Raw genomic sequence first — 13,696 nt, forward strand, 5'->3', positions numbered from 1 at the left:
CCATACTTTTGTGGTTGCATTTAAATTTATACATGTTTCTATTTAAGAAAAAGCTCTGCAAGTTCTGGTGGACTAGACGGCCTCAGTCCTGTATACCTGAAGAAGCGTCTCCAACCCCATTGCTCAGCCCAGACACTGAGGTCCAGCGCCGAGGGCCTTCTGGCGGTTCCCCACTGCGAGAAGTGAGGTTACAGGGAACCAGGCAGAAGGCCTGCTCGGTAGTGGCGCCTGGCCTGTGGGATGCCCTCCCAGCAGATGTCAAGGCAATAACCAACTATTTTACTTTTAAAAGACAACTGAAGGTGGCCCTCTTTAGGGAAGTTTTTAATGTTTGATGATGTACTGTTTTTAATGTTTGATGATGTACTGTTTTTAATATTCAGTTGGAAGCCACCCAAAGTGGCTGGGGAAACCCAGCCAGATGGGTGGGCTATAAATAAATTATTATTATTATTATTATTATTATTATTTTATTATTATTATTATTATTATTATTATTATTATTATTATTATTTAGACTGGGGGCATTATGAGAACCAACAAAAAAAGTCACAAAGTTGTGAGCATGATTTTTTTTTTTTAATCCTTCCCGGATTCCCACAACCAACTCAACAAGAGGGGAGGTGTTCTGCAGAGTTTTGCCACTAGTCCCTCTCTGCCCTTAGATGCTGGAGAGATCAGCAGCAAAGCTGGGGGGCAGAACAGGGTGCCTCACCTTGGGTGGGAGGTGTTGGCAACAGCCTCGCCCAGTCTCATGGGTGGGCCAGCTCTGTTCACCAGGTAAAATGAAAATCCAAGAGTGCAGTTTACAACAGCCTTAAGATGAGGCAACGAGGATGCTAATACACATGTAATTAGGTTATTCCATGCCCAATGTGAAAGGATCTCAAGTTGCAGCAAAGCATTGTGGGATGAAGGAGAAATGGCTGCTCTGTCTCTGAAAATACAAGAGGCAGCAATGATTCATATTTGCTTCTTACATGAATTGAAAGATGTTGGTGGTCCCCCCTAACACAGAGAGCAGAAGGAAGGAAGAACATGGTGGTCCTTATATTAGCAAAAATGCGAATCATTTTAGGCATAGTCAATAAATTGTGTAGCTTTATTAGCTTGTGGCTGGAGAGCATGCTATTGCCCCCCCCTGTCAACAAAGCCCCATTACATGATAAAAGCTTATCTTTCTCTAGCTGCTAGATTGAGGATTCACCTTCTGAATGATGGAATCCATTATTCTCCATTAACCCAGGCCCCCATTTTGTTTAGGAGAGCACGGCAGGATTGCGTGAATCCAAAAAGCAACGACAGCACAATTCTTTTAAAAGGAACAAATAAAACATCACAGCTTTTTGAGTTCACGACAAATCCTCTTCAAGCAGGGTGCTAACAAAACAAAACATTCAAACAAGAAATTGTGGGAAAACAGGAAAATATGTGGCCAGGAATGAGGCAAAAAAAGCATGCAGTTTGTAACTCTGGTAACTGTAGACAGTATGAGGCAGTGTACAAAATCTAAATGGAAAGAGTCACAAGCGGCTTGAAAATGATCAGGACTCCTTTCTGTCACATATTGTTTAAAACACATTATTTGAAAAATGTAGGTGGAAAGTATCATGTAACACTAACAGGAATTAACGGTTACAGGTAGGTAGCCGTGTTGGTCTGCCATAGTCAAAACAAAATGGAAAATGGAAAAAATCCTTCCAGTAGCACCTTAGAGACCAACTAAGTTTGTTCTTGGATCTTGGTATGAGCTTTCGTGTGCATGCACACTTCTTCAGATCTGAAGAAGTGTGCATGCACACGAAAGCTCATACCAAGAACAAACTTAGTTGGTCTCTAAGGTGCTACTGGAAGGAATTTTTTTTATGAATTAAATGGAAATAGCTAAAAAGCAAACTAAAATGGAACTATGGGAAACTACTAATGTACTTTCTATTTTACCCTGTGTTACAAAATGTATTAGAATTGTGTTCAAAGGGGAGAGGGATCCGTTAATATCAGGATGCAGTGTCGTCCTTTTATAAATGAGAAAATAAGAGGGAAGCTGGTAGTTTAAAATGGAAGCGTTCGATGTAAACGGGAATAAAATATAAGCCAGCAAACTGCCGGGGGGGGGGGGAGTGAGTTACAATCACAGAATTAATATTTGTTCAAAAATTTCCAAAGCTCGTTTCGTTGTCGCTTCTGCTTAATTACAGCAACGTAAAGGCATGTGTGGGAGCGACAGACACACAAGTAGCTCTGCTTTTGCAAAGAAAACAGCTTCAGCTCGCTGCCTTTGCCCATTCTTAACCTCCCCCTTTTCTCCGGTTTGCTCTGCCAACCTGTCTCTCCCGCTCTGCTGATGATGTCAGATACATGAAACCGTTGCTAGGGGGACCCCTCCTGTGCAGAACAGGCAATGTAAAGCTCCCCCACTGCTTTGCGGAACTTGTGACCTTACCTAGTGGTATTTAAAGGAAACAAAAGCCACATGTAAGATCTCAATCCACTTACTAGCTCTTGTAGTAATAGATACGTTGTCAGGCCCTGACAAGCAATTAAGTTTCAAGTTCTAAAAGCTCCACAGCAGTGTGCAGAAGGAAACAGAGAGACGAGCAGCCAGAGATTTAGCAGGGTAGTTCAAATAAGTACATGTTTCCAGCTTTGTCACTCTGAAGTAGGAGCGCAGCGGAAAGGTGACTCAGGATGCCCTCCTCAGGCCATACCAGGGTGCTGGCACATCCTTCCAGCCGTCCCCCAGAGCCGCTTGGACTTCCTGCAGATTTCCTCAGAGCAGTCCAGTCCTGCCATATCCCTTTCTCTTTCTGTCAGGCCTGTCTATTGGAGGTGAGGGAATGCAAGTCGACAGGAAGGCAAAGTGACTGGCTGGGCCATCGGAAAAGAGACAGGATTAAGGGGTGAGGGAGGGAATATAAGAGAAGTAAAAGGAGTGTGGCATGGGAGCTGGAGTTCTTGTCCCACCCACCCACCCACCCCCCAAAAAATTACTCTTCCCCCACTTGTGAAATATTAACGGTAATCAATTAATGTTCTAGGATATAGGCAACAAGATTCACCTCTTGTATAAATGTAGTGCTGCCATTTCCAGTGTATTTGTGTCAGTGGCTGTTGTTGAGTAAGGGAAAGTATGTTGTATGTATGTCCGACAGTGCCAACCTGTACATATCTACTCCAAAGTAAGCCCCACTGAGTTCGCTGGTGCTTACTTCCAGGTAAATTTATGTAAGACTGAAGCCTAAGTCATAGGTCTTCAACCTTTTCAAACCTGGATTTTTCCACCCTCAGATGGTGATGTGTAACTCAGTTATAGTCATTTTTAACTATCTGTATTAGACTATCTTGTCTTCTGTTTTTCTCCCTTTCTCTTCTTCAAAACCACCCTAAGCAAATAAGAAGGCAGGAAATGGTGGTGCTGCTGCTAAAAGAACCCAACGCACAATTCATCAGCATAAGTTGTTGCTTGTGCAGAATGAGGTCCACTCATGCAACTGGGCCTTTCTCCCCCTATCCCTTAAATCTACTTCCATCAACCCCAGTTAACATGGTCAATATTCAGTGATTATAGGATTTGTGGTCCAAAGCATCTGGAGAGCACCCCACTAACTACCCAAATCAGGACAGGCCCAAGACATTTTTGCTACCTGTGGAATGCCCTCCCATCAGATGTCAAGGAAATAAGCTACTATCTTACTTTCAAAAGACATCTGAAGGCAGCCCTGTTTAGGGAAGTTTTTAATGTTTAATGCTGTATTGTGTTTGTAATATTCGGTTGGGAGCCGCCCAGAGTGGCTGGGGAAACCCAGCAGCCAGATAGGCAGATAGCCAGATAGGCAGAGTATAAATAGTAAACATGCAGCTGCCCCCCAACACCTTTCTGCTGCTCCTCTCACTCAGACTCCTCTGCCTGAGGTGGCCACTTCGCTCTGCCTAATGACAGGGCCGGCCCTGGCCATAACCAAAATGGCAAAACAGTTTCTGCCCTCTCAGCTGAATATATTATCTTTCTTGGCATACTATTGATAAAAGTTGGGTTTACAGCTATGAGACTGAACACCCTTCAGGATTAACAGCAGTAAAGGCTCATGTCATTTGAGTGCATAAGCCCAGAAGTTATTCCCCCCCCCCCATCTGCTTCATACTGTTGGAGAGTTCTTAAGGTTGCATGGCTGGAAGCTCAACTCTCCCCTTTTTCTTTTCTGCAGCACAAAAAGAGAAATCCAAGCAGGGAAGGAACGTTTTCTAACATTCAGAGGCACAGGGAGAATTTCACCAGCTTGGCAGCCACCTTGGATTTGCTCTGCCCTTTTGGAAGAATCGCACAGGGAGAGTAATACAATCTTGCTGCAAAGGATAAAGCGGGCACAATTGAAAAACTGTCTCTCGCATCCTAGCCGAAAGAGAGTCTGGAGTCGGAATTGTTGGTTTGTGAGCACACTCAAAAGCATTTGTAAAGATAGCACACATATTCAATTTCAGCTCCTTGTCAGCTCAAGTCATCCCAGCTATCTTCCAGCTGAACAACAAAAGCTCTTTCAGTCTTCCCAACCAGGTGCTCCTACTGAGCTGTATCTCAATGTCCTAAAAAGATGAGAATGTAACACCTAATAGACTAGAATTCATGATGCATTGGACCTGTAAACCTCCCTGTGACCTTTGGATTAAGGGCGGTATATGAATTTAATAAATAATAATAATAATAATAAATAACATTTACCAGCCACTCTTTAATATCACATTGTAGGCATCAACAACCAAAAAGACGGTGGTCTTAGGTTCACATCCTTCTTCTTTTAAGCCTCACGCTGCAGAGGTGAGAAACATGCAACTTGACCAGAGAATCCTATGCATGAGAATATGTTTGTTCTTATTTCTCCTTGGCCCTGTTTCGGCTCCAAACCTGTCACCACTCACCACCTGAGTTTGCTTTTAGAGTAGGGACGGTTAACTGCTTCCAGCTGGTGGGCAAGATGCCTTGGTCCTAGCCCCCAGCCCCGTGGGTCTTTTTGACAGGTTGGCAGGCTTGGAAATCACCCGATGTGAAGCATTTCCCTTTGCCTGCATGGTTTGAAACTGAACTGTGTGTGCAAAGGCATAGCGCTTTGCAAGAGCTGGAAAATCAGCTGATCGCCAGTGCTTGCAAAGCCTTTTCAGCAAAGAGCTGTGTCCTTACCTGCCCCACGCCTGATGACACATATGGTGATCAGGTGTATGGCAGGTAGATGTGGTTTGGCCAAAATGCCTCCTTGTGGATTAGGGCTCAGCAGTATCTGGTTTTCAACATCACAATATATCACCAGTTAAACACTGTGATATACCGATATATCACGATACCGATATATCACGATATTTGAAATAAGAGGAAGAAGAAGAAGAAGAAGAGTTTGGATTTGATATCCCGCTTTTCACTCCCCTTAAGGAGTCTCAAAGTGGCTAACATTCTCCTTTCGCTTCCTCCCCCACAACAAACACTCTGTGAGGTGAGTGGGGCTGAGAGACTTCAGAGAAGTGTGACTAGCCCAAGGTCACCCAGCAGCTGCATGTGGAGGAGTGGAGACACGAACCCGGTTCCCCAGATTACGAGTCTACCGCTCTTAACCACTACACCACACTGGATGGATAGAGGCATTGGCTGGCTTCACGGTTTTTCCCATATTGTGATTTTTGCATAGAACATACATGCACACACCATGATTCACAATATATTGTCAGGTCAAAAATTATGAAACCAGCATCACAATATGGGCTTCAAACCAGTTTTAGGTGACATATCGCCCAGCCCTAGTGTGGACCAAATGAAGACAGATACCAGGCCTATTTAGGTCTATGGGCTGGAGATTACCTAGCGTTGTATGGGGGGGGGGGGAGAGAGAGAGGATGCCTTCTATCCTTGCAAAACGTTCAGGTTCAGGCAAGACTAGCAGTTGTCTTCCCAGTGTAATGGATTTACATTAAAATTCATAGCAACATAATGAAGTCTGACATTGAGCACAACTTTCTCTTGAGAAAACACAAAAACAATGTATGACATATTTTTAAAAAAAGAAAGTAAGAAAAAGAACAACACTGGCCAACTGCAAACCTCCAGGAGGGAGCCTTTTCTTTCTGCTTGTATTTATTCCACTACAGGATACGCCAAGGTAGTACAGAAAAAGCTTTTATGGAAATTCTTGCTTGCGCATTTGAGAAACAAGCTGCTAACGAATCACACTTGCTCTGCATGTAGTTCGCTAGAGTTGTGCACTGTGTCAGAAGCGTTTGCGTTAGTTAATCTGTGAAAACTGGCAGCGGCAACATGATCACGGAAGAAATTCATCCAGCCTTTTCCATTGGGGATGCCAAGGCTTACAAAGCACCAAACCAGCTTATGGAAACACCGTACAATGTCCTAGATGCTCTCCCTGCTACGGAAAATAACCTAAGCCTGAGGGGTGGTGGGAGAGAGACCTAACAGTTACAAAAATATTATTTTAAGTATTATTGGTCAAGTGTTGAAAACTGGACGGAATGTGCTGGAAAACAGGTCAAGTGTTCAAAAGGAGTCGGGCTCGTGATGGTACAATTTGGCAGCAGTCCTGCATCCAATTAGTCATGTGTTAACAGTCTTTTTGTTAACAGTCTCCTAGGACTGAAAGTGGTGGGGGAGGGGGGTTTAAATTGCTTTTCTCTTCCTATCCCACAGTAATTTTTGCAGTCATTACATAGTTGCCTGATAAAGAGCTTGAAGTGGTCTAACACGCAGCGTTCGTCTGGCAGAATTGTTGAAAGGGCTTGTCTAGATTCCCCGAAGGAGCCTAACGTACAATGAACTACATGATCACCACATTCTTTTAATAATAATAATAAATAATAATAATATTAATAAAGTCTGACAAATGTATCGGTGAGCCACTCACATCAAGCCAGGCATTGCTGTAACATGCAAAGAGCACCTCATTTTCAACCCATTTCTTAACGTTTGTGTCAGTACACAGACCTCAGGCACAACTGTAACACAGCTTCTCTTTCATATGACTTTGCACTAAGTGTCCTGTGGGTCCGACACAGTTCTTTTGTAGCTGTATCAAATTGACAGGGAAGACAGAAGGGGAGATATTGAAAAATAAGCCACTCATTAGCTGAAGACCCATTGGAACTGAAAGCAATTCCTCTGCCTGCTAACCAAAAACACGAGAGCGACACCCTTTCCTCGGGAATAAGGAGAGTATTTGTTAAAATACAGTTGAAATTGTATCAGGTGTTTTTTTACAAGAGAGCTCATTGTGCATAAAATGCTCATTAGGGACTGCACAGGACTTTTATTCATTAAACAGGTACGATTACCATCATTTCCATTCTATTTAATGAGCGCTTTTGTAGTCCAAATATTGGGTCGTTCCTTTCCCAGCTATTCCTGTGAAAGTCTTCGTGGAGTAAACAGGATTTGTATACAACAGTGCTGAGGCTATAAATGGATTTAGTGTAATTGTTCAGTCAGACTCCCAGTTACTGCTAATGTGCGACAGAAAACCTGACTGTATATCCATTTAACCAACATAGTGTTGAAATTAAAAGCACCGCAGGACTGATTGGGGGTCTGTGCATGAGAAAATGACCGAGCAGGAAATCAGTTTAGAAGTGTCCCACATGTTGCCGGAAAATTCAATCATCTGGGTATGATTATGCAGGCATCACATAAAGGAAACTGCATTAAATGGCTAGTAATTAAGTCCAGATTATGGCCCTGAAAACACTCACTCGTACACTTAGCTTTGAATTCAAGGAGGCTGCAGTTTTACCCCGGTTGCAGGATTAGAGCTTTACATATGTTTTGGAACTCCATGGAATTGTGGAAATGGAAACTCTGCTTGTAAACGTTTTCATCCGAGATGCTTAATAATGCTTTTTTTCCCCCTTTTCTTTTTTTGTACAGTACGTGTGTGTGGGAGTTATGCACAAATGCTTTGTGAAGACATACAGGAAATATATTACATGGCAGGAAAGGAGCCGTGTTGTGAAATGCTGAAGAGAAAAGAATTCTGCAAATGAAATGATTGCACCGACTTCCTGATTTTGATCCAGCTTCCCAATTAAAAGAAACTGGCCCTGAAGGACAGACAGAAATGGTATGGGTTAGCTTATTCTTTGCTAAACCTTTATAACAACGCTGCACGAGGCTGGGCGATGTTCCGGAAATCACGTTTCATCATTTGTTCCACTGAAGTGTGCAACAGGGTGTGGCTGACTGTTACCAAGATGTTTTAAACTTACCCAATAGACTTCAAGCACAGCCTAACTACACATGACCTCAACAGGGCAGTTCTGCCTTTGAGGTTCAGGGCTTTCCCCCACCCTGTTTCCTTTGACCAGTGTGGAGGGTCTGGTCCAAATCATAACTGCAGCAAAGGATGGAAGGTTAAATCCACCTTACCTCCCACAGTAGGGTCCTAGTCTGGTTCACTTCCCCCATACTAGCTATTTCTGGCCCCTCCAAAAGCCTACACCCAAGGACAGAACTATGCAGTTATGATACAGATTCAATCTTTCTTTGGATCTCATGTTTGACACTGGAAAACATTTTGGGGTGGGGACAATCTAGCCAGTCCTCTACACATACAGGTAATCCACACACACACACGCCCCTCTGCCCCACAGAGTGCAGCGATTCAGAGCACAAGAAGACCAAGTAAGGGAAATTGGGTTAGGTGATAGGGGACTCCTGATATGGACTGAATTGTCCCCAAATATCATCCACAGCAGCGACCAGAGGAGGAATGACTGCCAGGAGGGGTGCAGAGAGAAGAAACGCCATGGTGCATCTGCTGCAGCGCAACTGGACGCCTTCATCTGCCCCAGCTGCAACAAAACATGCCTCTCCCACATCAGTCTCTACAACCACAGCAAGTGCTGCAACCTGCCAACCGTTGGACCTCATCCCCAAAAGCACACCACTATTTTTTTTTCCATTCAGCAGCCCAAGAGCCCATGGATAAAAACTGTTCTTTAATCTGTTGGTGTGGCTGACTATACTTCTATATCCCCTGCCCGAAGGTAGGATGTGTGCTGCCTCAAGTCAAAGTACACCACAACACAGGATCTGTTTGTAGGTTCCTCCGAGCTAATATGAAACACATCAGTGCAGTAAATTAATCTGCATGTGTTTGTAAAATAAATGCACCTTTTAAATATTTCATGGTTGGAAGGCTTAACTTCGAAGATGAGAGACAAAATGCATTTCAGAGCATGTGAGAGCAATTGCGGCATCTGAAGGGTGGAGACTTGAGCAGAAAGCCTGGGTAGCTACAAATAGTATACAAATTCAGTATACAAATACTGAATGCTATTCGATCAGCCATTGTCCAACCCAGAGGTTTTCAACCTTTCTGAGTCCACAGCTCCCTTGACCAAGTATATTCTTTCTGTGGCTCCCCTGTGGTGAAACGTGCTCCAAGCCTCAGAAGCTGTTATGTCAACCCTTGCCTGCAGAGCCAGCAGCCCCTTTGAACACCCTCCTCTCCTCTCCCCTGGCCAGCCCCCCGAGGCACCATTCGCCTGGGGAGCATGTAGCCAGGGCTGCTGCGACCAACATCTGTGGAAGCCTTTGAGAGGCAGAGACATGAGAGGGCATCAGAGGAGGGAGGGAAGGAAAGAGGGACAGAGGCCACTGTTGCCCACAGCACCCCTGAGCATCATTCAAGGCATCCCAGGGTGCCACGACGCAATAGTTGAAAACCACTGGCGTAACCTATCTCAGTGTTGTTGGGAGATGAAAAGGGTGGGGTGCTTCACGAAGAAAGAATGGGATAAAAATCAGATAGATTGCAAAAGTAAGTGATTCACTTTTAATTTGGGATTGATTTCCATTTGGATTTACTTCCACATAAGCATGCATGAGCTTCATCTATTTGGCAAGAACACGTGCTGGAATACTCTCCATAAAACTCAATGGCTAGGATCCAAAAAAGCCAAGAAAATAGTTCTCCAAGCAGGGGGAGGCTTAGGGTTTGCTTTCCTCCAATGGCAACCTCTCCCCTCTCCCCCTTCCACGTGTATCAAGGAAAACTGTGTTTGAAACTGAAGGGGCTTCCAACATTGGTGGTTAGTTCTTCAAAGGACAGAAGGAAAACATTCACTGGGCTAGTGTAAGCCTCTTGTGTAAGCCCAAGTGGGTTTTTTTTTAGGTAAGCTTACAAAGCTTAGTCAAATTTTAAATGGACTGAAAATAATTATTTTGATGCCAATCCGTATAACATGGAAGCCAATATTGTGGGACTGCCTGCAAGCACGAAGGCTGATATTCTTCTGAGAACATGCTGCCTGGCAAGCCTTTACTCAGCATAAGATTTAGAATGAAAGCAAACAAACCAAAAGTATATGGCCTCTCTGTACAAAATGAACTTGACAGGTAAATTATTAACTACAATAAATCAGTCTCGTTCACAACCTAGGGTGCTGCCTGGGCAGAATGGAAATCACCTTGTCTAAGCAAACATCTCGTTTCCTTATGCCAGGGGTGGCCAACTCCCAAGATCTACTCACAGAGTTAAAAACTGGCAGTGATCTACCTCCTTTTCTGAGGTTCGGGTCAAAGTTGTTGAGTTTTTCCAGGGAGGAGGTAAAATGTTGAGTTTGGGGGGGGCACATTTCTTCAGCTTCTTTTGGGGGGAGCCAATGATCTACCAGTGATCTACCGCAGACGTCCAGTGATCTACTGGTCGATCCCGATCTACCTGTTGGACATGCCTGCCTTATGCGAACAATGAAAGAGCTATTTCTTGCAGAAGGATTCTGGACATCAAAGCGAAATAGTTCAATTGTGTGCAAGAAGCTTCAAGTAAACCACATTTGGCTTTTCAGTGACTTGATTTGCAGTTAACAGCAGTGATCTTAAACGAACTGAAATCTCCCCTACAAAGAATTCACAGGTATGTTCATTCATGGCAATTTGCCAAGATCTGAATGAACGAATTACGATACAAAACCATGACTGAAAGCCAGCAGTTATGTTAAAATCAAAACTGATAATTATGATGTGTCTAATGCACAACTTTACAAAAAAAAGAAGCAAAATTCAAATTTGAAATGATGCATTGATTTGTTTTAGTTAACCTCTAAACGCAAAATGTACATACAGGAGGCTTTCTAGTCCCACTATGTACATATGGGAGACATTTAACTTTTTTTAAACCTTGAAATCTGGCTTCTGTTAAATCACACACTGTGGATGCAACTTCTTAAGGCTATACAACACCATGTCTTCATTAAAGACTCCATTAAATGTTAAAAAGGAGGAAAGGAGGGAGGATACTGTGAGCTGGCTCTATAGTCCACTGCTTCTAACACAAGAAGCATTGTTTCTTTCCCTTGTTAATCTTCCTAAAAGGTATACCGGTACTCTCTGAATGGGAACTGCTAGCAGCTTTTCTTCTGGTAATTACTACAAGCATCCAAAAAAAAAGAAAGCCAAGAAGTCAGCGAGGCAAATTTTTTTTTTTTAAATCCCCCTTTCCAATTATGCATATTTACAAAAAGAACCATTTCATAGCTGAAATTCCTTTGAAAGTTGTTGCTTTCCTGAATTTTACCTCCAAAATGCTTCTAGGCTGGAAAATGGCACTGGCATTGCACAACAATTAATCTATTTTAGCAGCTTTGCAATGACTGCTTTCTATCTGTGCTGAGAGGTGAGTTGTTTCCTATGTGAATTATGCTAGCGAGCTCTGAGAGGCTACAGCCAGCTAGCCAACGCTTTAGGTGGGACACCATCCCAATTCTCCATCCATAGTGGTGCATGCATGTGTTAATTTGGTAAAGTGGCTTTCTGTTTGTTTCCTTCGGTGCAAAGAAGCTGTTACACACTTTTCACCTTGGATTTAGCCTCTGCAAGTTAAACTGCAGCCCCAATCACTACCGCCACCAGTGATGGCTGGAGACCATGCACCTGCTCTGACCCTTCCCTTGGCAGAGGCCTTGTCCTGCTGATATTCATCAGAGCAGAGCACTGAGATAAACTCCAGCCGGCCTTCCCAGAGCTAGTTTAGTTCTCATGTCAGAGGACTTTCCGGCTCCCCCGTTTTCTCTTTCTCCGGCAGGGTGAGTACAAACGGAAGAAGGACCCCTTTAGTATCAAACGGGGCTTTGAGAAGTTCTGGCTCAAAGCTCCCCTTGAGTCCACCATCTGCTTCCACCTCACCATTCTGGGACAGGGCAAAGCACAGCATTCCAGTCCGGTTGACACAGTAGATGGTGCTGCCCAAAGCGGCACAGCGGAATGGCTGCACCAGGCCGCCGCCGGGGCACAAGGAAGCGCACTGACTCCAGTGCTTGGCCACTGAATTGTACCGGAAGACCTCCACCCCGCCGGCCTGACCCGGCTCCCCACGGCTGCTGCTCACGTCGAAGCGGTAGATGAAGCTCTTGTAGGACACCATGTCGGCGGAGCGTCGGCGGCTGCTGTTGTACGGGCACTCCTGCCACTCGTCCCGCTTGGGGTCATACTTGAGCAGGCGGTAGAAGAGCGACCCACCTGACACGTAGATCTCCCCGTTGCAGGTGGTGGCTTCGTGAGCCACGGCAAAAGCCCCTTTCGGCAGAGGAGCCACCGGGCTCCACCGATCCGCCCGGGGGTCGTATTTCTCCACCGTGAAGAGACACTCGCCGCCCACTGCATACAGATAGCCGTCGAGGGCCAGCAGCTTCAGCTGCGAACGAGGCTGCCCCATGGGCTTCACCTGGCTCCAGGTATCCGTCAAGGGGTTGTAGCAAAAGACCTTGTCGGAGAGCCTGGCACGGGGGTCCCCCGGCGCCGTGGAGATGCCCCCAGCCAGGAAGAGGTAGTTGTAGAGCACGCACATGGCGCACCCCTTGGCGTTGGCCTCGTCCGGCAGCCGGGTCAGCACCCTCCACTCCTTGGCCGCCTCGTGGTAGCTGTAGAGCAGGTAGCCGCCGTCCTCCAGGGACACCACGGAAGAGGGGCTCTGCGGCCTGCTGCTCTCTCGGCTCTGCGGCCTGCTCCCAGAGTTGAGCCTCTCGAAGGCGTCGCTCACCTCGGCCACCAGCAGACAGGGCTTGCCGGCGTCGAGGCGGCGCTGCAGGATTAGGTCCCTTTCGGCGCCACTGAGGCGCCCATAGACGGCAGGCTCGCGCAGCACCTGCAGGTAGTGGTCGCTCATGAAGCGGTAGGCGGCTTCGCGCAGCTCGGCCAGCCGCTGCTTCTTTGCCAGGCCCAGCAGCTGCAGGCAGTTGTCGAGGCGCAGCTGCGCCCTCATGGCCTCGGCGGCGCAGTGCAGGGCGCACGGCATCTGCAGCACCCGCGCGCCGCTCACCACCTCGGCCAGGTTGTCGTGGCGCACGTCGCCCATGCGCGCCGTGTACACGTAGTCGAGCAGCAGGCGCAGAGCCGCGTAGCTCACGCCCTTGACGCGCAGGATGTCCCTGGACGAGCGCGCGCGGAAGTAGTCGCTCTTGGCCGCCAGCACTGCCTTGTGCGCGCGGATCCGACGGCCCGACACCTCGATCACCAGGTCCGGCTCTTCCTCCGGCTGCGTCCCCCCCGGCAGAGAGGCGCACGGGTCCTGCGTGAGCGCTTCGCTGACGGCCTGCGCGGCAGCTGGAGGGGACGGCTGCTGCGACGACGGCTGGCTGCTGCTGCTGCTGCCTTCCCCTCCACCTCCGCCACCTTCCTCCTCCTCCGACTCGGACGCCGCGTTGTTGATCT

The 13,696-nt window shown here is 46.3% G+C and overlaps 1 protein-coding gene across 1 annotated transcript; it reads right to left on the minus strand.

The window, feature by feature from the left end:
- Positions 1-11,498: 11,498 nt before the first annotated feature.
- Positions 11,499-13,658, minus strand: KBTBD11 (kelch repeat and BTB domain containing 11; the record flags this gene model as incomplete). Its single annotated transcript, XM_033145368.1, has 1 exon — positions 11,499-13,658. A coding segment is annotated over one exon (1,635 nt), but the record flags the coding sequence as incomplete, so codon positions are not given.
- Positions 13,659-13,696: the final 38 nt, after the last annotated feature.

Source organism: Lacerta agilis, chromosome 3 (assembly GCF_009819535.1).
Source record: "Lacerta agilis isolate rLacAgi1 chromosome 3, rLacAgi1.pri, whole genome shotgun sequence".
NCBI lineage: Eukaryota > Metazoa > Chordata > Lepidosauria > Squamata > Lacertidae > Lacerta > Lacerta agilis.